We start from the raw sequence: 26,694 nt of genomic DNA, 5'->3' as shown, positions 1-26,694 counted from the left end.
CTGCAAAAGGATGTGCATTTATTTTTTTTAAAAGGTGAATTTATCTATTAATGGTCCTTTCTCTGCTCTCATCCCATGACACATCCCCTGCAGCATCTTATCCAGACCTCTCCCTACTGTGCCCAGATCCCTTATCCAGACCTCTCCCTCCTGTGCCCAGCACCCTTACCTGGACCTTTCCCCTCCTGTGCCAAGCACCCTTATCCGCACCTCTCCCTCCTGTGCCCAACACCTTTATCCGCACCTCTCCCTCCTGTGCCCAGCACCCTTACCTGGACCTTTCCCTCCTGTGCCAAGCACCCTTATCCGCACCTCTCCCTCCTGTGCCCAACACCCTTATCCGCACCTCTCCCTCCTGTGCCCAGCACCCTTATCCACACCTCTCCCTCTTGAGCCCAGCACCCTTATCCACACCTCTCCCTCCTGTGCTCAGCACCTCTTATTCACAGCTCTCCCTCCAGTGCCCTGCACCCTCCTATCCACCCCCCTCCATCCACACACCTCTCCCTCTATTTCCAGCACTGCCCTATCCATACACCTCTCAGTCCGTGCCCAGCACCCGCCTCAATCCACGCACCTCTCACTCAGAACCCAGCAATTTACCCCCCCCCATTCACCACACCTCTCCCTCTGTGCCTAGCAACCCTCCCCCCCATCCTCACTCTACACACCTTTCCCTCTATGCCAGCAGACCCCTCCTACCCATATACGCACCTCTACGTCTTTGCCCAGCAATTCACCCCCCCTCTATTCACACCTCTCCCTCTGTCCCAAGCAACCCCCCTATCCCACCCACCACACTCCTCTCCCTTTGTGCCAGCAGACCCTCTCCCCCTCCATCCACATACCTCTCCCTCTGTGTCAAGCACCCTCATCTGCACCTCTCCCTCTGTGGCAGCAGACCCCACCCCCTCCATCCACACACCTCTCCCTCTTTGCCCAGCAATTCACCCCCCCATCCACACTCCCCTCCCTCTTTGCACAACAATTCACCCCCCCCCCCATTCACACCTCTCACTCTGTGCCCAGCAAACTCCCCCTCATCCACACTCCACACACCTCTCCCTCTGTGCCAGCAAGCAGACCCCCCACCTCTCCCTCTGTGTCAGCAGACCCCGCTTCCACACACCTCTCCCTCTGTGTCAGCAGACCCCCCCATCCACACACCTCTCCCACGGTGCCAGCTGACCCCCCCCCCCCCCCAAACCACACACCTCTCCCTCTGTGTCAGCAGACCCCCTTCCCAATCCACACACCTCTCCCCCCTGTATCAGCAGACCCCCTCTATCCACACACCTCTCTCTTTATGTCAACCAAACCCCCCATCTATACACCTCTTCCCTCAGTGCCCCAGCAACACAAGCACCCCCTTTTCCTCCCTGCTCTCGCCTTTTGACGCTGCACACTCCAAAGCCCCTCTTAGTTGACTAGCAGCGGCCAGCATGGGATTTTTATTTTATTGACTAACAGCGGCCCTGATATTATTTGTGTAGCAAAAGCACAGGTGATTTTGCACAGATTTTGAATAATCTGTGCTACCAGATGTTGATTCTTTACTTTTGTATGGATAAAAAGAAATAAACCCTTCACAGGACACAAGCACATATTGAACATGTTAGGTGTGAGGTCTGAGGTGGTAACATGGCTCCAGCACTGTGACAAATTAAACAGATACCTCATCACCATTTGCTCTCAGTGAAGTGTCTGCTTGTCAAGAGAAACAAGAGCCAGCTTATGCTATATCATTTTGATTGGAGTGCACAGGAAGAAAAAGTTTTTTTCATCTGCACTTTAGTAAACCTTCAAAAGAACACAGACATTTGACTAGAGTATGAAATGATTAACTTCCCTGTGTGCTTTTTTTTTACTTTTTGTGGTCTGTGTCTAATTGTGTCTAATTAAGTAGATTTCCCTTACCCCCTGCCCCCCCCCCCCCCATTTGGAAGAATTGGAAGATTTCTCCTCCTGTTGCAGTGAGAAAATATAAAATGTTCTATTTCCTATCACTCCCTGTTCCAATGACAACCATGATCAGGAAAGATAAAGAGGGTGATGGCAGGCACACAAACAGTAACAAAAAATGTTACACTTCCGCTTCAAGTCAAAGAAAAAAAAAAAAAAAAAAGCTTTGGCTTTATATATAGTTTAAAGGCTAGATTCACAATTACGCCTAATTTGGACAGATTTCAATGCTCAGACCCACAAAGCAGTGACGTCCTTTCAATAGAACTAAATCTTGACTTACGCCACTCAAAATGCAGAGATCCGTAATTAATGGAGTTGCTCTGTATGTTTTATATTGGGACTGTTCCTAGCTCATATATTGGCCAGTTGTCAAAAAAAAGAAAACAAAAAATACATCAAAATCATTCATATTAGACAAATTTATCTGTATTCCTTTTACATGGTTAGCAGTCTAAGAGCATATAGATATTCTCGTGTATACCAATGCACATTATTCTACCAACAAACAATTTGGCTTCCTCAATATAGCAAGTGCTGTGGTTTTTTTAATCTCTCAGGCTTTACAACTACCACTTAAAAGACAAACTTTAGTCAAGTCTCCACCACACTCAGCATTTCTACAGCAGAACTAGGAACCTGGTTTACTCCTCCTATTGCATACAACCTATTTTTCAGGACAATACAGGCACAGGCACACCGTGGCGTTGGCATTGGGCTAAGACTTTCCCACCGGTTCTTCAGAGGATGGAATATTTCTGCTGTTTCCAGGACTGTTGGTTGGTTTCCTGTGTGATATGATCATTAAAATGATAAAAATTGTGATCATAGTATTTTTGTACTTTTCATGAACCATTATTAGTGCTCTTTTCTTACATTGGAAATAACTTCTTAAACCCCTTATTATATTCAGCTCTGTTTTTATTTAATTTGTTTGTGCAACATTCTGCTTCACATGCATATTTTACTGGCATATGGGAATATTTACAATATATATATTTTTTGCTTGTTTACATATGATCTCCTCAATATATGTCTATTGGTACCTACAGTGCCTTGAAAAAGTATTCATACTCTTTGCAATTTTCCACATTTTGTCATGTTACAACCAAAAACGTAAATGTATTTTATTGGACCAACACAAAATGGCACATATTTGGGAAGTGAAAGAAAAATGATAAATGGTTTTCAACATTTAAAAAAAATAAATATCTGAAAAGTGTGGCTGCATTTGTATTAAGCCCCCCTTAGTTAATACTTTGTAGAACCACCTTTTTTTGCAATTACAGCTGCAAGTCTTTTTGGGTATGTCTCTACCAGCTTTGCACATCTAAAAGAGTGACATTTTTGCCCAATAGCTCAAGTGGTGTCAGATTGGAGGGAGAGTGTCTGTGAACAGCAATTTTCAAGTCTTGCCGTAGATTCTCAATTGGATTTAGGTCTAGACTTTGACTGGGCCATTCTAACACATGAATATACTTTGATTTAAACAATTCCATTATAGCTCTGGCTGTACGTTTATGATTTTTGTCCTGCAGATAGGTGAACCTCTGCACCAGTGTCAAGTCTTTTGTAGACTCAAACTGGTTTTCTTTTAAGATTGCCCTTAATTTGGCTCAATCCATGTTTCCATCAACTCTGACCAGCTTCTTTGTCCCTGCTAAAGAAAAGCATCCCCACAACATGATGCTGCCACCACCATGCTTCATGGTGGGGATGGTGTGTTCAGGGTTAGGTGCAGTGTTAGTTTTCTGGCACACATAGCGTTTTACTTTTAGGCCAAAAAGTTTAAATTTTGGTCTCATCTGAGCAAAGCACCTTATTCCACATGTTTGCTGTGTCCCTTGGTAGGCTTCACACAAACTGTAAACGGGACTATGGCTTTCTTTTAACAATGGCTTTCCTGTTGCCCCTCTTCCATAAAGGCCAGATTTGTAGAGTGCACAACTAAGAGTGGTCCTGTGGACAGATTCCCACCTGAGCTGTAGATCTCTGCAGTTCCTCCAGAGTTACGATGGGCCTCTTGGCTGCTGCTCTAAATAATGCTCTCCTTGCCCTGTCAGTTTAGGTGAATGGCCATGTCTTGGTAGGTTTGCAGGTGTGCCATACTCTTTCCATTTTTCGATAATGGGTTGAACAGTGCTATGTGAGATGTCCAAAGCTTGGAATATTTTTTTATAACCTAACCCTGCTCTAAACTTCTTCACAACTTTATCCCTGACCTGCTTGGTGTGTTCCTTGGTCTTCATGATGCGTTTTGTTCACTTAAGTTTTCTAAAAAGCCTCTGAGGGCTTCACAGAATGACTGTATTTATACTGAGATTAAATTACAAACAGGTGGACTCTATTTACTAATTAGGTGACTTCTGATGGCAATTGGTTCCACTAGATTTTATTTAGGGTATCAGAATAAAGGGAGCTAAATACAAATGCACACGAGAAACTGGTGAGTAACTGGGGAGTACTGTGGGTAACGGGTGAAGTATTGTGAGTAGCTGGTGAGTATTGTGAGTAACTGTGTACTGAGTACTGTGTGCAACTGTGTATTGAGTATTGTGAGTAACTGGAGAGTATTGTGAGTAACTGTAGAGTATTGTGAGTAACTGATGAATACTGCGAGTAACTGTTGAGTACTGTGAGTAACTGGTGAGTACTGTGAGTAACTGTGTACTAAGTACTGTGAGTAACTGGTAAATGCTGTAAGCATTGTAACTGGTGAGTATTGCAAATAACTGGTGAGTACTGTGAGTAACTGGGGAGTACCGTGAGTAATTGGGGGAGTACTGTGAGTAACTGTGTACTGAGTACTGTGAGCAACTGGTGAGTACTGTGAGCAACTAGTGAGTACTGTGAGCAACTGGTGAGTACTGTGAGTAACTGTGTACTGAGTAATGGTGAGTATTGCAAGTAATTGATGAGTACTGTGAGTAACTGTGTACTGAGTATTGTAAGTAACTTGTGAGTACTGAGAGAAACTGGTTAGTACTGTGGGTAGCTGGTGAGTACTGTAAGTAACTGAGTACTGTGAGTAACTGGTAAATACTGTAAGCATTACGAGTAACTGGTGAGTATTGTAAAAAAAAAAATGGTGAGCACTGTGAGCAACTGGGGAGCACTGTGAGTAACTGGGGAGTACTGTGAGCAACTGTGTACTTAGTGCTGTAAGCAACTGGTGAGTACTGTGAGCAACTGTGTACTGAGTAATGGTGAGTATTGCAAGTAACTGGTGAGTACTGTGAGTAACTGTGTTCTGAGTATTGTAAGTATCTGGTGAGTACTGTGAGAAACTGGTGAGTACTGTGGGTAACTGATGAGTACTGTGAGTATCTGGTAAATACTGTAAGCATTGTGAGTAACTGGTGAGTATTGCAAATAACCGGAGAGTACTGTGAGTACCTGGGGAGTACTGTGAGTAACTGGGGAGTACTGTGAGCAACTGTGTACTGAGTACTGTGAGCAACTGGTGAGTACTGTAACTGGGGAGTACTGTGAGAAACTGTGTACTGAGTGATGGTGAGTATTGCAAGTAACTATTGAGTACTGTGGGTAATTAGTGAGTACTGTAAGTAACTGTGTACTACGAATTGTAAGTAACTGGTGAGTACTGTGAGAAACTGGTGAGTACTGTGGGTAACTGGTGAAGTAATGTGAGTAGCTGGTAAGTACTGTGAGTAACTGTGTACGGAGTATTTTGAGTAACTGGTGAGTATTGTAACTGGTGAGTACTGTGAGTAACTGAGTACAGAGTACTGTGAACTGAGTATTGTGAAGAACTGGTGAGTATTTTGAGTAACTGGTGAGTACAGAGTAACTGTGTATGGAGTACTGTGAGCAACTTGTGAGTACTGTGAGCATTGTCAGTACTGCGAGTATGCAAGTAACTAGTGAGTATTGCGAGCAACTGGTGAGTATTGTGAGGAACTGTGCACTAAGTATTGTAGGTAACTGTATACTGAGTATTGTGACTAACTGGTGAGTATTTTGAGTAGCTGTGTACTAAGTACTGTGAGTAACTGGGGAGTACTGTGAGTAACTGGTGAGTAGCGGTGGGTTTGGGCGTGTTCAGATCAAGCCTGCCAGAAAGCCAGCACCGCACACCACCAATCATAGGCAGCATGTGTATGTGCAGCTGCCAGTCGGGAAATACGTCACTGATTATGATTGGCAATGTTCAGTAACTGCTTCTTGGTAGGCTCAATATGAACATCCCATCACTACTTGTGAGTACCTGGGGAGTACTGAATAACTGGTGAGAGCCGCGAGTGTCTGGTTATTACCGCAAGTGACTGGTGAGTATTGGGTGCAACTAGGAGCACTGTGAGGTTCACTGAGGGTAAGTGGGTGTACAAGGACTACTCGGGCCGTGAGAAAGGGGATCAGAAAGAGAGGACGCCAAGGGCTGTGTTAATTAAGGATAAGAAGGGGCGTGGTTCGTCAATGGCTCCGTGAGAGGCCGTGTCCAAACAGGCTAGGATCAGGTGCCGGTCGGATCCGCAATCCAGGATAACTTCAAACAAAAAGGAATGACCGCACTTCTGAGGAATTTTCAAGGAAAGGAGTATCTTTATTCCACATCAATCAAATGGCAGGTACAGGTACACACTGTGAATGCAGGACAATCGGTGGACGCGTTTCACGACTGGATATGTCGCTTATTCATCATGAATAAGCGACATAAGTGATGAATAAGCGACATATCCAGTCGTGAAACGCGTCCACCGACTGTCCTGCATTCACAGTGTGTACCTGTACCTGCCATTTGATTGATGTGGAATAAAGATACTCCTTTCCTTGAAAATTCATCAGAAGTGCGGTCATTCCTTTTTGTTTGAAGTTATCCGTGAGAGGCCGAGCAGTGAGGAGCTCTGCTTGGTGGAAGAGAGCGCCGTGCAGTGAGTGAGTCGGCTCTCCCCCCCCCCCCTCCCCGCTAGGTGCAGAGCGGGGCCCGAGGCTCACAGAGGACGGTAATGGGGAAATCCAGGCTCGGGGAGCCATAAAGCAGCGGTGGTGGCAAGGAAGCAGGCGGTCATACGCTGAATGTGCGGGACCCTGCCTCAGAGTGAGAGAGGTACAGCATAGGGTGAAAGACCGTGCGGGTCGGCGTGGGGCTGAGGGGCTGTGGAGGAGGAGAGCCGGGGTCGAGTGCCAGCTGGGACAGTAGATGCGGAGGTCGCTGGTTTCCCCTGTATATATGACTCAAGCAGCCAGCCCAGGGCAGAAGCAAGCCCTAGAGAAAAGGACAGACATTACCTCTTATTTTCTGAGACACACAGTGGCATCACGAAGTACTGGTGGGATCAAGGCATCACAGAAACGCCAAACAAACTCAGGAATGGCAGTTCAGCAGAAAGGGCCCAAAGCTACAAACACTCAATCTACTGGGGTCTCTTCTGGTGGGAAGAAGCCTTTGGTAATGGATATATCGCATGAACAAAGGAATGAAGAGCCCAAAGAATCCCTGACTATGCCGCAACAGCCCCAAATACCATCAACAGCGGAGTGGAGTGAGTTTGTAAAGCTGATCCCGACGAAACAGGATATCCAAGACATGGCTGCAGCAATTGTGAGTGACATTAAAATGGAAATATGTGGTTTAAAACAAAAAGTTGACCAAATTGAAGGCAGACTGGTGAATACAGAGACAGTACAATGTGATTTTGAAGTCAGAATCTCTGAATTAGAAAGTTCACGAGCGCAGTTGCAAAAACAAGCCACCTGGTTGCGGCTGCAGCAGGATGATGCCTAGAACCGCAGCCGGAGGAATAATATTCTACTGCGGGGCTTGCCTGAATCCGTAAAGGGCCCAGAGCTCAGAACCACGGTAGTGGGTATTTTGAATGGTGTGTTGGAGAGACCCCAAATGGAAAAAATGGAAATTGACAGAGTGCACAGGGTTAAAGCGCCCCGAAGGACGGTAACAGAACTAATCCCAGATGTCCTGATTAGGATTCACCTGTTCTCACTTAAAGAAGACATAATGAGACAAGCATGGGCAAAAGGGCAGATTGAGTATGAAGGTTCTCAGCTGAAACTGTTGCCAGATCTTTCACGGGGGACCCTAAAGATGAGAGCCGCAATTAAACCCCTCCTAGAGGTCATAAGAAAAGTGGGAGCAACCTATTTTTGGGGACACCCCTTCCATTTGAAAGTGGTGAAAGACAGAGAAACGTTCTTATTGAAATGGCCAGACCAGCTCCCCGGGCTCTTTACATTTTTGGGGTGCGCCCCGGTCCATGTGAGTGACTGGATAGATGTCCTAGGAAACTCCGTGAACTATTACATGAATTAAGTCATATAACATGGGTGAAATTTGGAGCAGATAGGTGTGGGAGCAAAACAGATGCTCAGGACAAGGAGACATTAATACAACGAACCTAAAAGTGCTGCACACAGGTTCCTGGCCTATTCCATGTTTTTTTTTTTTTTCCGGTTTTTCCCATGCGTTTTTTTTTTTTTTTTTTGTTTGTTTCTGGGGTTCTCCCTATCTCCTCTTCTCCCTCTCTTTCTGGGAGGGGGGAAAGTTAAGATGTGTGGAGGTCCCTGGTATCCCCACACCCGCCTCGAACATTTGCTTTGTCAAGATATGGGAATTTTTTCTGCATTTTTTCTGTTTTACTTTTTATATGTCCTTACTATCTGAGTCACCCTCGAGGGGAAGGGGGGGGGGGGTTACTTTTAGTGTGATTTGTGTTATTTTTCCATGCTTTTCATGTTTTTCTTATGGGAGATTTGTGGTGTGCGTCTTTGGATTTTTTTTTTTTTTGTTTCACAGGAAAGTTGGATATCATATATTGGTATCTGTAGAAATCAACAATAACTTCACAAGGTGTTTTTTTTTTTATAAATTTTTTTTTTTGTTTCTATTCGTGCCCCCGCCAGCCATGGAGGGCCGGAGCACGATCTTAAGGGTTAAGAGGGAAGGGGGCACTGAGGTAGAGGTAATTTGAGAGTGTTCCCTCACTTCGTGCAGGACACGCTTAAGACATAAAAAAGAAGATATGTGAGACTTAATAATACCGAATTTAAATCACTATTAGGGTGTATACAGAGGATTTGGTGACTCAGGGAATAGTTATGGTTAATAGCAACTAGAAGTGAGTAAGAGAGATCCTCCCAGGACCTAGCGCAAGTCTGAAGGGTTAAGATGGAGTTGAGGGGAGGGTAGATGTTTTGCAGAAGGGGGGGTGAGGGGGCCCCGGGGCCCTCAGGAAGGGAGATGGGGGGAGGGGGAGGGGAATCCATAGAGTGATAGGAGTAGAAGGCACAAGCAAGGGATCTGACCATGTAGCAATTAAGTCCCCTTAATCTGCGACCTGGCTCGGGGTAATTTGACTAGATCGGGAGGCGTAAGAGGGGGTCTCTGGGGCGGGGGGGGGGGAGTAGGACATTGACATTATGTGAAGGGAGGCGATCGTCCGCCGAGTTAGAGCTCCTCTAGCTGGACACTTTAAATTTATAGCTTTACTGTCTGCCAGGGATAAGATAGGGACTACATCCTTACCACCACGGTAGGGGTGAGAGGGAGTAGAGCCCATTTTCTTAGCTCCAATTTTTGGAGCCCAGCCTTTTCTTCTTTTTTCTTCCCTCTTGTGTTCTTGAAGCAGAGTGTCCAGGTACAGTGGCTTGCTCGCGGGGTTTTGGGAACCACGGCCCCCTCAGTAGATAGCGCCTGGTTGCGCTGGTTTAGATAACCATTAGAGGGGGGTAGGGGTAGTGGGTATTAAACAGTATATACATACTTGTGTGGGTGAAGGGGGGTTTCTTTTCTTGTCAAATTTTTTTTTTTTTTTTTTTATTAATTTTTTTAAATTATTTTTTTAATTTTTTTTTTTTTCTCGCATAGGTTGTGTGGCTGTAGGGGGCAGGAGACCGTTCCACAATGGTGGCTGGAGGTGGGGCGACCCAGGGGGGGGCAGCAGGTTGTAAGATTACGACCTATAATGTGAGGGGACTATCAACCCCACAGAAGCGTAGGAGACTTATGGGAGATCTAAAACGAGATGCTACACAAATAGCTTTCATTCAGGAGACCTACTTCCGCAAAGATGCAGTACCAAAATTGTACAATAAAGACTTTCCATGGGTTTACCACGCTACATCCCCTATTGCTAAATCAAAGGGTGTGAGCATTTTAATATCAAGTGTTATGAATTGGACCCTGAAAGAAGAATTGGCTGACCCAATGGGTAGGTTCGTGTTGGTGAAGGGGTGGATAGGACGGGTCGAGGTAACCCTCGTAAATGTCTATTTTCCCAACTATGAGCATGTAATGTTTTTACAGAAAATGATTCCAGTTGTCTTGGAATTCCGGGAAGGGCACTTAGTGATGGGAGGTGACTTTAATTATGCCCCAGAACCTCTGTTGGATACCTCCAAAAGAAGTTCATATATGTCATTTGCTAAATTACGAAGGCTACAAAAAGAGATCTCCCTCCTGGGCCTCATCGACCCATGGAGGTTGATGCACCCAGGGGAGAGAAATTACACTTTCTATTCTCCAATCCACAAGGCATATAGTAGGATAGACAGAATCCTGGTTACCCAGGCAGACCTGCCGTTAGTGACAGACTCAGATATCGGATATTTTTCAATCTCTGACCATTTTCCGGTGTATGTGAGTATAGAGTGGGAATCAAAAAACTGTAGTCCAAGATCATGGCGCATAAATGAGGCCTTATTACAATCCTTGGAAACGAAGGGGAAGATAGATGAGGCTTTACATAACTACTTTTTGGAAAATACATCGGAGTCGCTCTCACCTTCCACGATCTGGGAAGCGCATAAGTGCGTGATAAGAGGGGTACTGATACAGTTGGGTGCACAGCGTAAAAGAGAGCGAGAGGCGAAAAATAAAGAATATCTAACTAAAATTGAACATCTGAGTAGACAGCATAAGAGAACGCTTGCGGAAGCTCACTTGATCCCTCTCATGCGGGAAAGAGAGGAATTGAATCAGATACTTTTCCAAAAGACAGTACGAAATATGTTATGGTTGAAAAGACACCTGTATGAATACGGGGGAAACCAGGGGCGATGCTGGCACGAGCATTGAGGGGCCCAAAAAGACGAACTCAAATTTTACGTCTTAGAAATACAAAAGGTGGGGAGGTTCACACTTCAGCTGACATAGCATAAGAGTTCTGCTCTTTCTATCAGTCACTATATAACCTACCGGAAATAGGGAGCAAGAAAAGTCCAGAAAAGGGGAAGCAGATAGAGGAGTATTTACGAGACTCGGGCATGCGTACACTTTCAGAAGACCAAGTACTGACTTTGGAAGGCGAGATATCGGGGGAAGAGCTGGCCACTGCGACTTCACAGACCAAGGCACATAAGGCACCTGGCCCAGATGGCTTTACTTTAAGTTATTACAAGAAATTTGGGGAGCGTTTAAAGAACCCCCTACTATCACATTTCAATGAAGTGGGAAGAAGAGCGGCGTTCCCGTTGGATTCTTTACGGGCGCATATTACTCTAATACTTAAAGAGGAGAAGGACCCCCTGTGTTGTGGCAGCTATCGCCCGATATCTTTGATAAATGTAGACAGGAAACTATACGCAAGAATATTAGCAAATCGGCTCTTACCATATAGCCAACGTGGATATACTAGAGGACCCCGTGTTGTGCTTGCTGCATTTGACAGGAAGCTCAGTGCGGAGCTACAGGAAGTCCCTGATGTCCCTGACTCTGCGTCTGTTGAATGCAGCAAGGGCATGCATACCTATTTTCTGGAAACAGACAGTGATCCCAACTTACGAGTTGTGGTGTGGGAAGGTCAACGAGATTTTTAAGATGGAAGAACTGTCCGCCATATTGGGAAATTCAGAGGATCAAGTTAAGTTGAGATGGAGACCCTGGGTGCAATACTTGGAAGCCAATTCTTCTTAAAGGGAGTTTAAGAGAGGGTCATCCTGGGCGGAGACTGGTCCAGGCCGCGGGGGGACGGTCCCCATACCCCTTCTGGCGTACGGTAATATAGTATGGAATACATCTTCATACGAAGAAATGTTGGGAATGAGTGTATAAAAGTATAAAAACTTTCTTTTTTTTTGGTTTAATTGGGGGGAGGAGGGAGGGGGAGGTAAGGGGGGTGGGGTTTGGTCAGATCATGACAATGTTTGTTTGAAATGTATGTATATATAAAAAATCACCAATAAAGATATGAATTAAAAAAAAATTAAGGATAAGAATAAATTAGAATCAGGAAGGAGTTTAACAGTTAATCAAGCAGAGTAAAATTCCTAATCCTCTAGGAGTATCCCCAATTAATTAGTGTGTACGATGTCCAACTGGTATAGTAATGCGACTTGGTGCATATCTTGTGACATGTATGCCATCCTTGAGCATCAGATCGAGGGCAAATACTATTGCACAAAATGTGAGCAAGTTGCTTCCTTGGAAGTCCAGGTTCTGAATCTAGGGAAGCAGTCTGCAACACTGCAAAGCATCTCTAACCTAAAAGCGAGTTTGGAGCGTACCCGACAGGTACTGGTAAGGGCTAGCACAGAGGCAGGTGGAGATACAGGGGTGCAAGCACCAGAGCAGAGTGTGAAAAATAGTAATCAATTTAGATCGATTACCTATAGCGCTTGCTATAATACAATTAATTGTGATAAATATACGTATAGAAAATGAAAATATATATAATACTGTGTAAGACTAAAAACATAGATCTACACATATAATATTATCAAACCAAGTCCATGGGTTGAAATTTTACAAAAAAATTAAAATAAATTATCAAATAGTCCAGTGAATGGTATAAAAATTAAATAGATAAATGAATAAATGAATAAAGTGCCAGTGTTCCTTTTTCTTCTTCCCAAAAAAAGTGGCCCTTCACCGTGGAGAATAAGTGAAATTCAGACTCACCAGAAAACGTGGGTCCTATATGCCTTACGGCATTAAGACCAACCTTGCTTTGGAGACAATCTCCAGATACAGGAACGTCCCTCCTGGCAGACCCAGATATCCCTTCTACAGTACCACTTCTGCTGCCAGCTCTCTCCGAGGGGGTATGATCCCAGCACGGCTCAGCGGATAGATGGTCCTCCTGTGTAGGGTCAGCTCCAGCCACGGGGTAAAAGGGAATAAAAACCCAGATAGTGCAGTACTGTATGTAAATTTTAGATTTATTGCACACCCCCGGTCACTTCAAATACACGCAGTCCCAAAACGGTTTAAAATTGTAAAAATGGATTGGAATCACAAAAGCATCAAACCGTGGTAAAAAAGTCCAAACCAGCGTGATAAAACATAAAATAGCAGTCCATACACATGCAGAAACGCCGTCATACACGAGGGCTTGGAGTGGAGAGCGGTACTTCCGGCTTGCGTTCCACCAAGCGCCGTATGACGTCACGACGTGCGTTCCAACTAACGCGTTTCGTCTTTGGTTAGACGTCTTCAGAGGTGTGTTAATTAAGGAAAAGAATAAATTAGAATCAGGAAGGAGTTTAACAGTTAATCAAGCAGAGTAAAATTCCTAATCCTCTAGGAGTATCCCCAATTAATTAGTGTGTACGATGTCCAACTGGTATAGTAATGCGACTTGGTGCATATCTTGTGACATGTATGCCATCCTTGAGCATCAGATCGAGGGCAAATACTATTGCACAAAATGTGAGCAAGTTGCTTCCTTGGAAGCCCAGGTTCTGAATCTAGGGAAGCAGTCTGCAACACTGCAAAGCATCTCTAACCTAAAAGCGAGTTTGGAGCGTACCCGACAGGTACTGGTAAGGGCTAGCACAGAGGCAGGTAAGGATACAGGGGTGCAGGCACCAGAGCAGAGTGGTTGGTTGAAAGTTAGGTGGGGTAGAGGGGAAAGCCTCAAGGAGGCCCTGTTGCTTGTTGCATGGTGTTGGGGAAACCAGTCAAGGACCAGCATTGCTGCAGCAGAGCTACGCACCTAGCTGCTAGGGGAAAATGCCTCCAGTAAGGGTAGGGGCAAGGCTAATGGTAAGGAAAGACAGAACCTGGTGGTAGGGGATTCAGTTATTATGAGGACAGAGAGGGCAATCTGTCACAAAGACCAAAATAGATGAACAGTATGTTGTTTACCGGGCGCTCGATTCGGTACATCCTGGATCTGGTGGACAGATTATTGGGTGGGGCTGGGAAGGACCCAGCTATCATGGTGCAAGGGGGTATCATTGAAAAAGTTAGAGGAAGGAGGAGAGTCTTAAAAAAAACTATTTCAGGGACTTAGGAGCTAAATTGATGAGAAGGACCTCCAAGGTACCGGTACCTCAAGCCACGCTAGAGAGGCAGTGGGAGATTAGGGACATTAACAAGTGGCTGAGTTGCTGGTGTAGAAAGGAGGGGTTTGGGTTCCTGGAAAACAGAGCTGCCTTTTCAGTCGGTTACCGGCTCTTTAGCAGGGACAGACTGCACCTAAATGGGGAGGGTGCAGCTCTGCTAGGAGAGAAGATGTCTGAAAGGTTAGAGGGGCTTTTAAACTAGGTGTTGAGGAGGAGGATCCAGATGTAGAGCTAGCCAGAATTTAGCAAGGTTCAGCAGGTAATATTGGGGGCCTTATTGGTAGGTAGGGTGACTAGAATACCAAAACCCAAGATAAGCAAGTTGGCAAATCCATATTGCAACAAGGAAATAGTAAACGACCAAACAAAATTACGAGGCTTGTACACCAATGCTAAAAGACTAGCTAATAAAATGGGAGAACTGGATTTTGATTTTGTGGGAATTTCAGAAACTTGATTTTTTACAGCTCACACGATTGTCTGGCAACCATTCAGGGGTATTCCCTATATTGTAGAGATAGGGAGGGGAGGAAAGGGGGAGGGGTGTGCCTGTATATCAAGAATGATGTGCAAGTGAATGCGAGGGACGAGATCACTAATGGAGCTAAGGAGGAGGTGAAATCCTTGTGGGTGGAGCTTCAAAGGGAGAAAAATATTGGGGAAGTAATAGTGGGCGTATGCTACAGGCCCTCTAACCTGAGGGAGGAAGGGGAAGTGGACCTCCCATCACAGCTTGGAATGGCGGCAAGGATGGGCAATGTTATTATAATGGGAGGTTTTAATTATCCAGATATTGACTGTGCAGAAGGAACCACTTATTCGTCTAGGGCTTGCCATTTCCTAAATGTCTGCAGGATAATTTCATGGGTGAGTTGGTGAATGCACCAACAAGAGATAACGAATTTCTAGACCTACTGATTACAAACAATACAGACCAGATCGTGGATGTGGAACTACGGGCAACTTAGGAAACAGCCATCACAGGTCAATTAGATTCAGTATAAATCACAGAACTAAGAAGCACGAGGGTAATACAAGTACACTGAATTTCAAAAGAGCCAACTTCCCTAAACTGCACTCTTGCCTAACCGATATTAAATGGGATAAAATCCTAGGAACACTGAGGAAAAATGGGAGTGCTTTAAGAGCATACTAAATAAAGGTATTGGCCAGTGCATTCCAACAGGAAATATGTTTAAAAGAGATCAAATTAATCCTGGGTGGCTAAACTCTAATGTAAAAATGCATATAAAAGCAAAAGAAAAGTCCTTCAAAAAATAAAAGGCTTAGGGGTTATTGTCAGCATTCCAACAATACAAGAAATGCAATAAGAAACGTAAGAGTGCAATCAGGTCAGTTAAAATAGACCACGAAAGGCACATAGCGGAGGAGAATAAAAAAAAAGAAGAAATATTTTAAATATATTAACAGTAAGAAAGTTAGACCAGAGCATATTGGCCCCAAAATGGACGATGAAGGGAATTTGGTTACAAAAAACAAAGAGAAGGCAAAGGTTTTAAATACATTCTTTTCCTCACTTTTCACAAAGGAAAAGGGGGATATGTTAACCAAGACTGTAATGTTAATAAAATGTTACAGAATACACATTGATGGCTAACTGAAGCCAGTATCAGAAATAGACTTAAAAAACTTAACATAAATAAATCACCAGGACCAGATAGCTTACACCCAAGGGTCCTTAAGGAACTCAGTCAGGTGATAGCTACACCATTGTTCCTAATTTTTTGGACAGTTTACTGACTGGAATGGTACCAGCTGATTGGAGAAAAGCCAACGTGGTACCAATATTTAAAAAGGGCCAAGATATATCCCTGGAAACTACAGACCAGTCAGTCTAACATTAATAGTTTGTAAGCTATTGGAGTGGATAATAAGGGGCTCTATCTAAGATTTTAGTAATGAACCGTATCATTAGTAGTAATCAGCATGGATTCATGAAGGATCGTTCTTGCTAGACCAATCTATTAACATTAATTGTTAGTAGAAGCTGCCATCTAGATAAAGGAAGCCCAGTGGGTGTGGTGTATATGGATTTTACAATGGCATTTGATACAGTTCCCCACAAACATTTACTTTACAAACTGAGGTCTGTCAACATGGACCATAGGGTGAGTACCTGGATTGAAAACTGGCTACAGGGGCGGGTCCAAAGAGTGGTGATGAATAGTGAGTACTTGGAACAGTCCGTTGTGGTAAGTGGGGTCCCCCAAGGATCTGTCCTGGGACCAATTCTGTTTAATTTATTAATAAAAGATATAGAGGTTTAAAAATTAGCTCAATATTTGTGGATTATACAAAGTTAAGCAGATTTATAACTTCTGGGCAGGATGTGGAAACCTTACAAAAAGACTTAAGTAAAATAATGGGTTGGGCAACTACATGGAAAATGAGGTTTAACGTTGAAAAATATAAAGTATATAAAATATAAATATTTGGGTGCTAAAAATACGAACACAAGTTTCTTGCAAGAGGAGAACCTCTGGGGGAATCTAGGATGGAAAAGGACCTTAGGATCCTAGTAGATGACAGTTTTAGCAATGGCATGCAAAGCCAAGCGGCTGCAAGCAAAGCCAACAGAATATTAGCATGCATTAAAAAGTTGATTCACTCCAGAGATAAAATCATAATTTTCCCACTCTACAAGACTGTGGTCCGGCCGCATCTTAAATATGCCGCCCAGTTCTGGGCACTAGTCCTCAAGAAGGATGTGCTGGAATTGGAGAGAGTCCAGAGAAGGGCAACAAAGCTAATAAAAGGGACTAGAGGATCTCACCTATAAGGAAAGACTTCAAGCATTGAACTCATTCTCTCTTGAGAAGAGGTGCTTGAGAGGGGATATGATAACGATGTACAAATACAGTACTGGTGACCTTAGTATTAAAGGGATTTTAAAAAGGCATGTGGCCATTAACTGAAATGGGAAGAGAAGCAGATTGATCTTAAACTGCATAGAAGATTCTTTACGGTCAGAGCAGTAAGGATGTGGAATTCTCTTCCACAAACAGTGGTATCAGAAGGGAGCATCGATAGTTAAAAAAACTACTAGATAGGCTCCTTAATGATCACAAAATACAGTGATATACAGTTTACTATTGACATAAAAACAAGCACATTGCACAGGTTGAACTGGATGGATTGATGTCTTTTTTCAATCTTACCAAATATTTGAAAACCATTTATCATTTTCTTTCCACTTAACATATATGTGCCACTTTGTGTTGGTCTATCCCAATAAAATACATTTACAGTTTGGTTCTAACATGACAAAATGTGGAAAATTTCACGGGGTATGAATACTTTTTCAAGGCACTGTACATCTAACAATTTTATTCACATATTATCATTATACACCTTTTATCCATCATTTTCTTCGAACATTAACGGCAACTGTTAAAAATATTTAAAATTCTCATGTATCATTCTTTTTTTTTTTTTATACATTTCTCAAAAAAAAAAAACACATTTTAACCCATTTTCTAGAATAAAGTCTTCTTCATCAGAAAATCTTTTAGACTTTTTAGGGTTATTTCCCACTGCTGATGTTAAGGAGCCCTAAAGGAGTTTCAAAACATATAAAAAATTGTGATACATGGCATTTGGGGCACATATAGATGAATGCTGTTGAACAGAGTTCCCTGGGTTTAGCATTTTAATGAGCACATTAGAAAATGGTCACCAAATAAGGTCCTTTCTCCGAGCAATATCTATCCCCCACCTCCCTTTCCCAAACATCCAAGGACTACGCCTAGGCTGAGCTTGCTGAATGATAGGGATGCTAATCTGCCCCCGGGTAAATCCAGTTATGTATATGATATTGTCACATTGTGTACTACCACCACAGAGAGGAATAGGAAGAAACAATACTCTGTTTCTCTTCCTCTTCTATACCCACCACGTTGGGGAGTTTGCAGGTGAAGGTGAACCTGCTGTAACCTATCCCCACCTTGTGAGAATGGCAAGTAGGCCTTTAGCCTACATAGATATTACCAGCTGGGATAGTCCCCAGTTGTTTGGGGGAAAAAAGTGGGTGGAGGAAAATGGGTGCTAGGGAAAGAAAATGAGAATTGTATATGTTTTCATGATTTCTGTATATGAACTAAAACAATGATGGATAATATACATTGTATATTTTAAACTTTGTTTATGAACTAGTTAGTAAATGCCCCCTTTGTAGATAGAATATTTATACATGGTTGTTATATAATTATGAGCTTAATACTCATGTTTTAGGGCATAATCACAATACTGTCTTACTGAGCGAGTATGCCAAAAAGCAAATGTTTTTGGGTAGAAGCTGATAGTATTCACCTTTATGTAAAATTACACTTGCCTTTGTGCCTCCAATTTGTAGATACAGCGCCTTGAATTAATATCATTCTCTGCATATACTGCAATTTTATCCGTTCACTAAAGGAACGTCACATTTCCAGATCCTGAGATGATTTTCTTTGTTTAACATGGTTCCAGTATCCAAAATTCAATAGCTTGCACTGAAACATTTACATAATTTACAGGAATAAACTTACCAAATATGTATAAATTGAAACAAAACTTTTATTTTCCTTACATCAACCTATATTGAATCATTACAGAATTTTTAAAGCTAAGCTACTTACCAAGACCCCCTGCAACAACAGCTCTTCCGTGTATTGCACCAGAAACAAAATCAGCTCTTCTTTTCCTTAGAAAGCAGGAGCGATCTATTTTCACCCAGCCACCTAAAATAATAATGAGGATTTACACATAGCTGGAATATTGAGGGTCTGTTTAGAGTTAATTGAGATTTAGGTTTTAATATTACCTCTGTGCAGTGTTCTACAGTTCTAAATCCCAATGAGTACAATTCTTTTTGCAGTCTTTAAGTTATAATAAAGCTGGCTTCTCATGTGTGGCTTGGGGTAACATGCAGTAAAAATGAATGTTTTACATGTTCCTGCAGAAGACCGTAATGCCCTATCGCTGGTGCATTTAGATGCAAATCATTGTTAATTGCATCCCAACGCACCGTGCAAAGTTTCCCCCAATGCATATGCATTGCTCAAGAATGAACAGATGTGATGTACTGAAAAAAAATGTACATATCCCTTTTTGTGTGCACGGTGGTGCACTCAAGGCCCATTCATTTTGAATAGACCATAAGTGCACCACCATGCACTCAAAAATACACATTAACACATGAAATAGGACATGTTACCAAGCAGTAAGACACTATAGTAAGCAGGCCTAAATCTCTTACACCATAGCAGGTGAAGATGCACAGGAAATGAACCTGAAAAAAAACATAGGGCTTTAAAATGGTGACCCAAAATTAAGAGGACCATCCCATCTAATATTTCCATTAAAACATCTACATACAACGTTCATAATTACATTGTCCTTCAATACCTATGTGCTATCATCTAAAATAAAATCCAAAATCTAAAATACCTATATTATAAATATATATATATATATATATATATATATATATATATATATATATATATATATATATATACATACAGTCAGGTCCATAAATATTGGGACATCTACACAATTCTAATCTTTTTGCCTCTATACACCACCACAATGGATTTGAAATGAAACAAAAAAGATGTGCTTTAACTGCAGACTTTCAGCTTTAATTTGAGGGTATTTACATCCAAATCAGGTGAACGGTGTAGGAATGACAACAGTTTGTATATGTGCCTCCCACTTTTTAAGGGACCAAAAGTAATGGGACAGGTTAACAATCATAAATCAAACTTTCACTTTTTAATACTTGGTTACAAATCCTTTGCAGTCAATTACAGCCTGAAGTCTGGAACGCATAGACATCACCAGACGCTGGGTTTCATCCCTGGTGATGCTCTGCCAGGCCTCTACTGCAACTGTCTTCAGTTCCTGCTTGTTCTTGGGGCATTTTCCCTTCACTTTTGTCTTCAGCAAGTGAAATGCATGCTCAATCGGATTCAGGTCAGGTGATTGACTTGGCTATTGCATAACATTCCACTTCTTTCCCTTAAAAAACTCTTTGGTTGCTTTCGCAGTATGCTTCGGGTCATTGTCCATCTGCACTGTGAAGCGCCGTCCAATGAGTTCTGAAGCATTTGGCTGAATATGAGCAGATAGTATTGCCCGAAACACTTCAGAATTCATCCTGCTGCTTTTGTCAGCAGTCACATCATCAATAAATACAAGAGAACCAGTTCCATTGGCAGCCATACATGCCCACGCCATGACACTACCACCACCATGCTTCACTGATGAGGTGGTATGCTTTGGATCATGAGCAGTTCCTTTCCTTCTCCATACTCTTCTCTTCCCATCACTCTGGTACAAGTTGATCTTGGTCTCATCTGTCCATAGGATGTTGTTCCAGAACTGTGAAGGCTTTTTTAGATGTTGTTTGGCAAGTTCTAATCTGGCCTTCCTGTTGTTGAGGCTCACCAATGGTTTACATCTTGTGTTGAACCCTCTGTATTCACTCTGGTGAAGTCTTCTCTTGATTGTTAACTTTAACACACATACACCTACCTCCTGGAGATTGTTCTTGATCTGGCCAACTATTGTGAAGAGTGTTTTCTTCACCAGGGAAATAATTCTTCGGTCATCCACCACAGTTGTTTTCCGTGGTCTTCCGCGTCTTTTGGTGTTGCTGAGCTCACCGGTGCGTTCTCTCTTTTGAAGGATGTTCTAAACAGTTGATTTGGCCACACCTAATGTTTTTGCTATCTCTCTGATGGGTTTGTTTTGTTTTTTCAGCCTAATGATGGCTTGCTTCACTGATGGTGACAGCTCTTTGGATCTCGCATTGAGAGTTGACAGCAACAGATTCCAAATGCAAATAGCACACTTGAAATGAACTCTGGACCTTTTATCTGCTCCTTGTAAATGGGATAATGAGGGAATAACACACACCTGGCCATGGAACAGCTGAGCAGCCAATTGTCCCATTACTTTTTGTCCCTTAAAAAGTGGGAGGCACATATACAAACTGTTGTAATTCCTACAACGTTCACCTGATTTGGATGTAAATACCCTCAAATTAAAGCTGAAAGTCTGCAGTTAAAGCACGTTGTCAGGGTCCGGACTGGTAGCAGGAGCGATGCAGGGAGTGGATCCGCTGTGTCAGTGAGGGATTGGCGTGGACCGTACCGGAGGATCGGTTCTAAGTAGTTACTGGTTTTCACCAGAGCCCGCCGCAAGGCGGGATGGGCTTGCTGCGGCGGTAACTACCAGGTCGTGTCCTCTGGTAGCGGCTCAACCTCACCGACTGCTGATATAGGCGTAGTACAAAAGGGACAGGCAGAGGCGTAGTCAGACGTAGCAAAGGTCAGGGCAGGCAGCACAGGTTCAGAGGCGATAGTCGTTAGCAAAGGGTTCGGCAACAGGCAAAGGATTACACAAATAACGCTTTCACTAAGGCAACAAGGCAACAAAGATCCGGCAATGGCTGGAAGGGGCAGGTCACTTATATAGGAAACAGGAAACAGGTCACAGGAAACAGGTCACAGGAAACAGGTCACAGGAAACGGGTCACAGGAAACGGGTCACAGGAAACAGGAAACAGGTCACAGGAAACAGGAAACAGGTCACAGGAAACAGGAAGGGAGGTTTGGACCAGGCACCAATTACTGGTGAACAGGCCCCTTAAATTTCAAACGACCTGCGCGCGCGCGCGCCCTATGGTGCAGGGGCGCGCGCTCCGGGAACCATGTGAGCGGGGAGCGGAGGAGGGAGCCGGAGCGGGCACAGGTGAGTGGATCTGGAACGAAGGCTGAGAGCGCTCCGGTCCAGAAGCAGGGACCGGAGTGCTCAGCGTTACAGTACCCCCCCCTTTGGTCTCCCCCTCTTTTTGGTACCCAGAAACCTGAGGATGAGGTTACGGTCCAAGATATTCTCCTCTGGCTCCCAGGATCTCTCTTCAGGACCGCAGCCCTCCCAGTCCACCAAAAAATATCTTCTCCCCCTGACCAATTTAGAGGCCAATATCTCCTGAACGGAGAAGACATCCGAGGTACCGGATACAGGCGTGGGAGGAAGATTCTTGGGGGAAAAGCGATTAAAGACCGCAGGCTTGAGGAGGGAGACATGAAAACAGTTGGGAATTTTAAGGGAGGGAGGGAGATGGAGTTGGTAACACACAGGATTGATCCTCTTCTAGACCTTGTAGGGTCCCAAATAACGAGGACCAAGCTTGTAACTAGGAACCCTGAAGCGGACGTACTTGGAGGAGAGCCAAACTCTGTCCCCAGGAACCAGGACAGGAGGAGACCGACGTTTCTTGTCCGCTTGGATTTTCATGCGGGATGAGGCCTGCAAGAGGGACAGGCGCGTCTCACGCCAGATGGCAGAAAAGTCTTGCACCAGGTCATCCACTGCAGGTACACCGGAGGAGGAGGATAACGGCAGAGGAGGCAGAGGATGACGACCGTAAACCACGAAGAAGGGAGACTTGTTGGTGGCAGAAGAGTCTTTGTGGTTATAGGAGAACTCCGCCCACGGGAGGAGGTCGACCCAATTGTCTTGACGGGAGGAAACGAAGTGGCGAAGGTAGTCGCCCAAGATTTGATTGACCCGCTCTACTTGTCCGTTGGTTTGGGGGTGGTATGAAGAAGAGAAATCCAGCTTGATTTTAAGCTGTCCACAGAGAGCCCTCCAGAACTTGGACACAAACTGGACTCCTCTATCGGAGACAATATGTGAAGGCAGGCCGTGTAACCGGAAGATGTGTCGGAGGAAATGCTTGGCCAACTGAGGTGCGGATGGTAAGGCTGGCAACGGGATGAAGTGCGCCATCTTCGAGAAGCGATCTACGACGACCCAAATTATCGTTTTTCCGTGAGATGGTGGTAGGTCCGTAACAAAGTCCATCGCGATATTGGACCAAGGGGTCTCTGGTATGGGAAGTGGCTGGAGAAAGCCGGCGGGTCTTTGGCGAGGGGTTTTGTCTCTGGCACATACAGAGCAGGACTGTACAAATTCAGAGATGTCCTTCTCCAAGGATGGCCACCAATATCTCCTGGAGATAAGTTGTAGAGTCTTTCGGACGCCAGGATGTCCTGCGAGAAGAGAAGAATGTCCCCACTTAAGAACCTTTAGGCGAAGACGGGGAGAAACATAGGTCTTTCCGGGAGGGAGGTTACGCAAGTCTATAGGTGCCACAGTGACCAGACATTCCGGGGGCACAATGTGCTGTGGCTTGACTTCCTCTCCTGTGACATCAGACGAACGAGAGAGGGCATCGGCCCTGAGGTTCTTGCTCGCTGGACGAAAGTGGATCCGGAAGTTAAATCTGGCAAAAAATAGAGACCAGCGAGCTTGGCGGGGATTTAGTCTCTGAGCAGACTGGAGGTAAGATAAATTTTTATGATCCGTGTAGATGTTCACGGGATGTACCGATCCTTCCAGTAAATGCCGCCACTCTTCCAAGGCCAGCTTGATGGCGAGTAATTCTCTATCCCCAATAGAATAATTTCTTTCAGCGGGAGAGAAAGTCTTAGAGAAAAACCCGCAAGTAACCGACTTGCCTCTCGTAGTCTTTTGCATGAGCAAAGCACCAGCACCAACAGAGGAAGCGTCTACTTCCAGGTAGAACGGCTTAGTAGGATCCGGTCTGGACAGAACTGGGGCGGTGGCAAAGGCAGACTTAAGAGCGCTGAAGGCCTTCTCGGCCTGGGGCGGCCAAGATTTCGGGTTAGCCCCCTTCTTGGTTAGGGCTACAATTGGTGCCACAAGGGTGGAGTAATGCGGGATGAACTGTCTATAATAGTTTGTGAATCCGAGGAATCGCTGGATGGCCTTAAGGCCAGAGGGACGAGGCCAGTCCAGGATGGCAGACAGTTTGGCAGGATCCATTTGTAGTCCCTTGGCAGAAATGATGTAGCCCAGGAAGGGAAGGCTGGTACGGTCGAACAAACACTTTTCAAATTTAGCGTAGAGACGGTTCTTTCTGAGACGGGAGAGTACTAAGCGGACATGAGCACGGTGTTGATCCAAGTTAGTAGAGAAGATGAGGATGTCATCCAAATAGACCACGACACAGGTATAGAGCAGGTCTCGGAAAATGTTGTTAACGAACTCCTGGAAGACCGCTGGAGCGTTACAGAGCCCGAAAGGCATGACTAAGTACTCAAAATGCCCGTCTCGGGTGTTAAAAGCCGTCTTCCACTCGTCACCCTCTCGGATGCGAATAAGGTTATAGGCCCCTCTGAGATCCAACTTGGTGAAGTACTTGGCGCCTTGTAACCGGTCAAAGAGTTCCGTAATCAGGGGAAGAGGGTAACGGTTCTTTACAGTAATGCTGTTGAGACCCCGAAAGTCTATGCAAGGCCTAAGGGTACCGTCCTTCTTCGCAACAAAGAAGAATCCTGCTCCGGCAGGAGAAAAGGATTTCCTGATAAACCCTCTCTGCAGGTTCTCCTGGATATACTCTGACATGGCTAGAGTCTCTGGAGGGGAGAGAGGATAGATTCTTCCCCTAGGCGGCGTAGTGCCAGGTTGCAAGTCAATGGGGCAGTCATATGGCCTATGTGGAGGCAACACCTCCGCCTGTTTCTTGCAAAAAACGTCTGGAAAATCCGCATATGGTTCAGGCAGACCGGGAGGAGGAGAAATAACAGGTGCAGACTTGACTCGTACCGACTTGAGACATCTGCCGAAACAAGCCGAACCCCAGCTTCGAACCTCTCCAGAGGTCCAATCCAGAACGGGACAATGGCGCTGGAGCCAGGGCAGACCCAAGAGGAGTTCTGAGGTGCAATGGGGTAACACAAAAAACTCCAATCGCTCAGAATGCAGGACTCCGATGTCCATCTGGAGGGGTTCTGTACGGAACTGCACCATACCGTCGAGTCTCTCTCCATTAACTGTGGAGATGAAGATGGGCTTCAGTAAACGAACCACAGGGATGTGGAACTTGTTCACCAGCGAGGCGTCGATGAAGTTACCGGCTGAACCGGAATCCAGAAAGGCAGAGGCAGCAAAGGAGATCTTGGCGGACACAGAAATCCGCACGGGTACCGTAATGCGCGGAGAGGAGGTATTCACACCTAGCAACGCCTCTCCCACGTTGACTAGGTGCGAGCGTTTCCCTGACGCGGTGGACGGAGAGGACAGTCCTTTAGAAAGTGCTCAGTACTGGCACAGTACAAACAGAGGTTCTCGTCTCTACGGCGGTTCCTTTCTTGCGTGGTCAGGCGAGACCGATCCACCTGCATGGCTTCCTCGGCGGGAGGCCCAGAAGAGGGTTGCGGTGGAGGCTGGAAGATAGGCGCCAGACGAGGAAAGCGTCTGGGACGAGCACTTCCCTTTTCCTGTAGCAGTTCCTCTCGTCGCTCAGCAAAACGCAGGTCAATCCTGGTGGCCAAATGGATGAGGTCACTCAGGTTGGTAGGGACTTCTCGTGCGGCCAGGACGTCCTTTATGGCGCTGGACAAGCCTTTCTTAAAGGTAGCACAGAGCGCCTCGTTATTCCAGGAGAGTTCCGAAGCCAGGGTGCGGAAACGGATAGCATAGTCTCCGACAGAGGAACTCCCCTGGGACAAGTTCAATAACGCAGTCTCTGCTGAGGCAGCCCGGGCTGGCTCCTCAAAAACACTCCGGAATTCCACAAAGAAACTCTGGACACTGGCAGTGGCAGGATCGTTGCGGTCCCAAAGTGGTGTAGCCCAGGCCAGGGCCTTCCCCGAAAGCAGGCTAACGACAAATGCCACCTTGGCTCGTTCCGAGGGGAACTGGTCAGCCGACATCTCCAGGTGAAGGGAGCATTGGGATAAGAATCCGCGGCACAACTTGGGATCACCGTCGTACTTGGCCGGCATGGACAGACGGACTCTAGAAGTGGCGGCGGCCACAGGCTGCGGTGGTGAAGCAGATGCAGGCGGTGGAGGCGGCTGCTGCTGTGCTGGAAGAAGCTGCTGCAGCATGGAGGTCAACTGTGCCAGCTGTTGACCTTGCTGAGCGATCTGCTGCGACTGCTGGGCCACAACTGTAGTAAGGTCTGCGATACTAGGCAGAGGCACATCAGCGGGATCCATGGCCGGATCTTACTGTCAGGGTCCGGACTGGTAGCAGGAGCGATGCAGGGAGTGGATCCGCTGTGTCAGTGAGGGATTGGCGTGGACCGTACCGGAGGATCGGTTCTAAGTAGTGTGAGGGATTAGCTCGGTGGTAGGCGTATGGGTGACCCCTTTGGGGGTGCGTTTTCACAGAGAGATAGCCGAGCAGAGGTTGAAAACAAGACTGATTTATTCATGCAATTTACTTCACATAATTGCAAGCGTAAAAACAGCCAAAATAAAATAAAAGACAAAATAAATCCTTGCCTCTGTGGGCGGCTACCTTCTCACGCTGGAACCTACCTAAGAAGTCTTCCCAACCTACTGTTGGGCCGACACTGCTGATCCTACAGCAGACACTCAAATGTCCATTTGTTTGCTTTTCACACAGCACAAACATTGTCCATTG

General features: G+C 45.0%; 1 protein-coding gene across 2 annotated transcripts in view; it reads right to left on the bottom strand.

The window, feature by feature from the left end:
- Positions 1–2,121: 2,121 nt before the first annotated feature.
- KLHDC8A (kelch domain containing 8A) overlaps positions 2,122–26,694 on the bottom strand; it is a 120,318-nt gene continuing 95,745 nt past the window's right edge. For both annotated transcript variants that reach the window (XM_082245668.1, XM_082245669.1), the window contains exons 5-6: positions 18,861–18,962; positions 2,122–2,750 (exon numbers count right to left, since the gene is read on the bottom strand). In XM_082245668.1, coding sequence (XP_082101794.1) covers positions 2,557–2,750; positions 18,861–18,962 — 296 coding nt within the window. In that variant the 3' untranslated portion in view covers positions 2,122–2,556. The remainder of the gene's footprint in view (positions 2,751–18,860; positions 18,963–26,694) is intronic.

Source organism: Pelophylax lessonae, assembly GCF_965119305.1.
Source record: "Pelophylax lessonae genome assembly, chromosome: 2".
Lineage (NCBI taxonomy): Eukaryota > Metazoa > Chordata > Amphibia > Anura > Ranidae > Pelophylax > Pelophylax lessonae.
The sequence above is the reverse complement of the archived record's forward strand: the minus strand, read 5'-3'. Positions and strand labels throughout refer to the sequence as shown.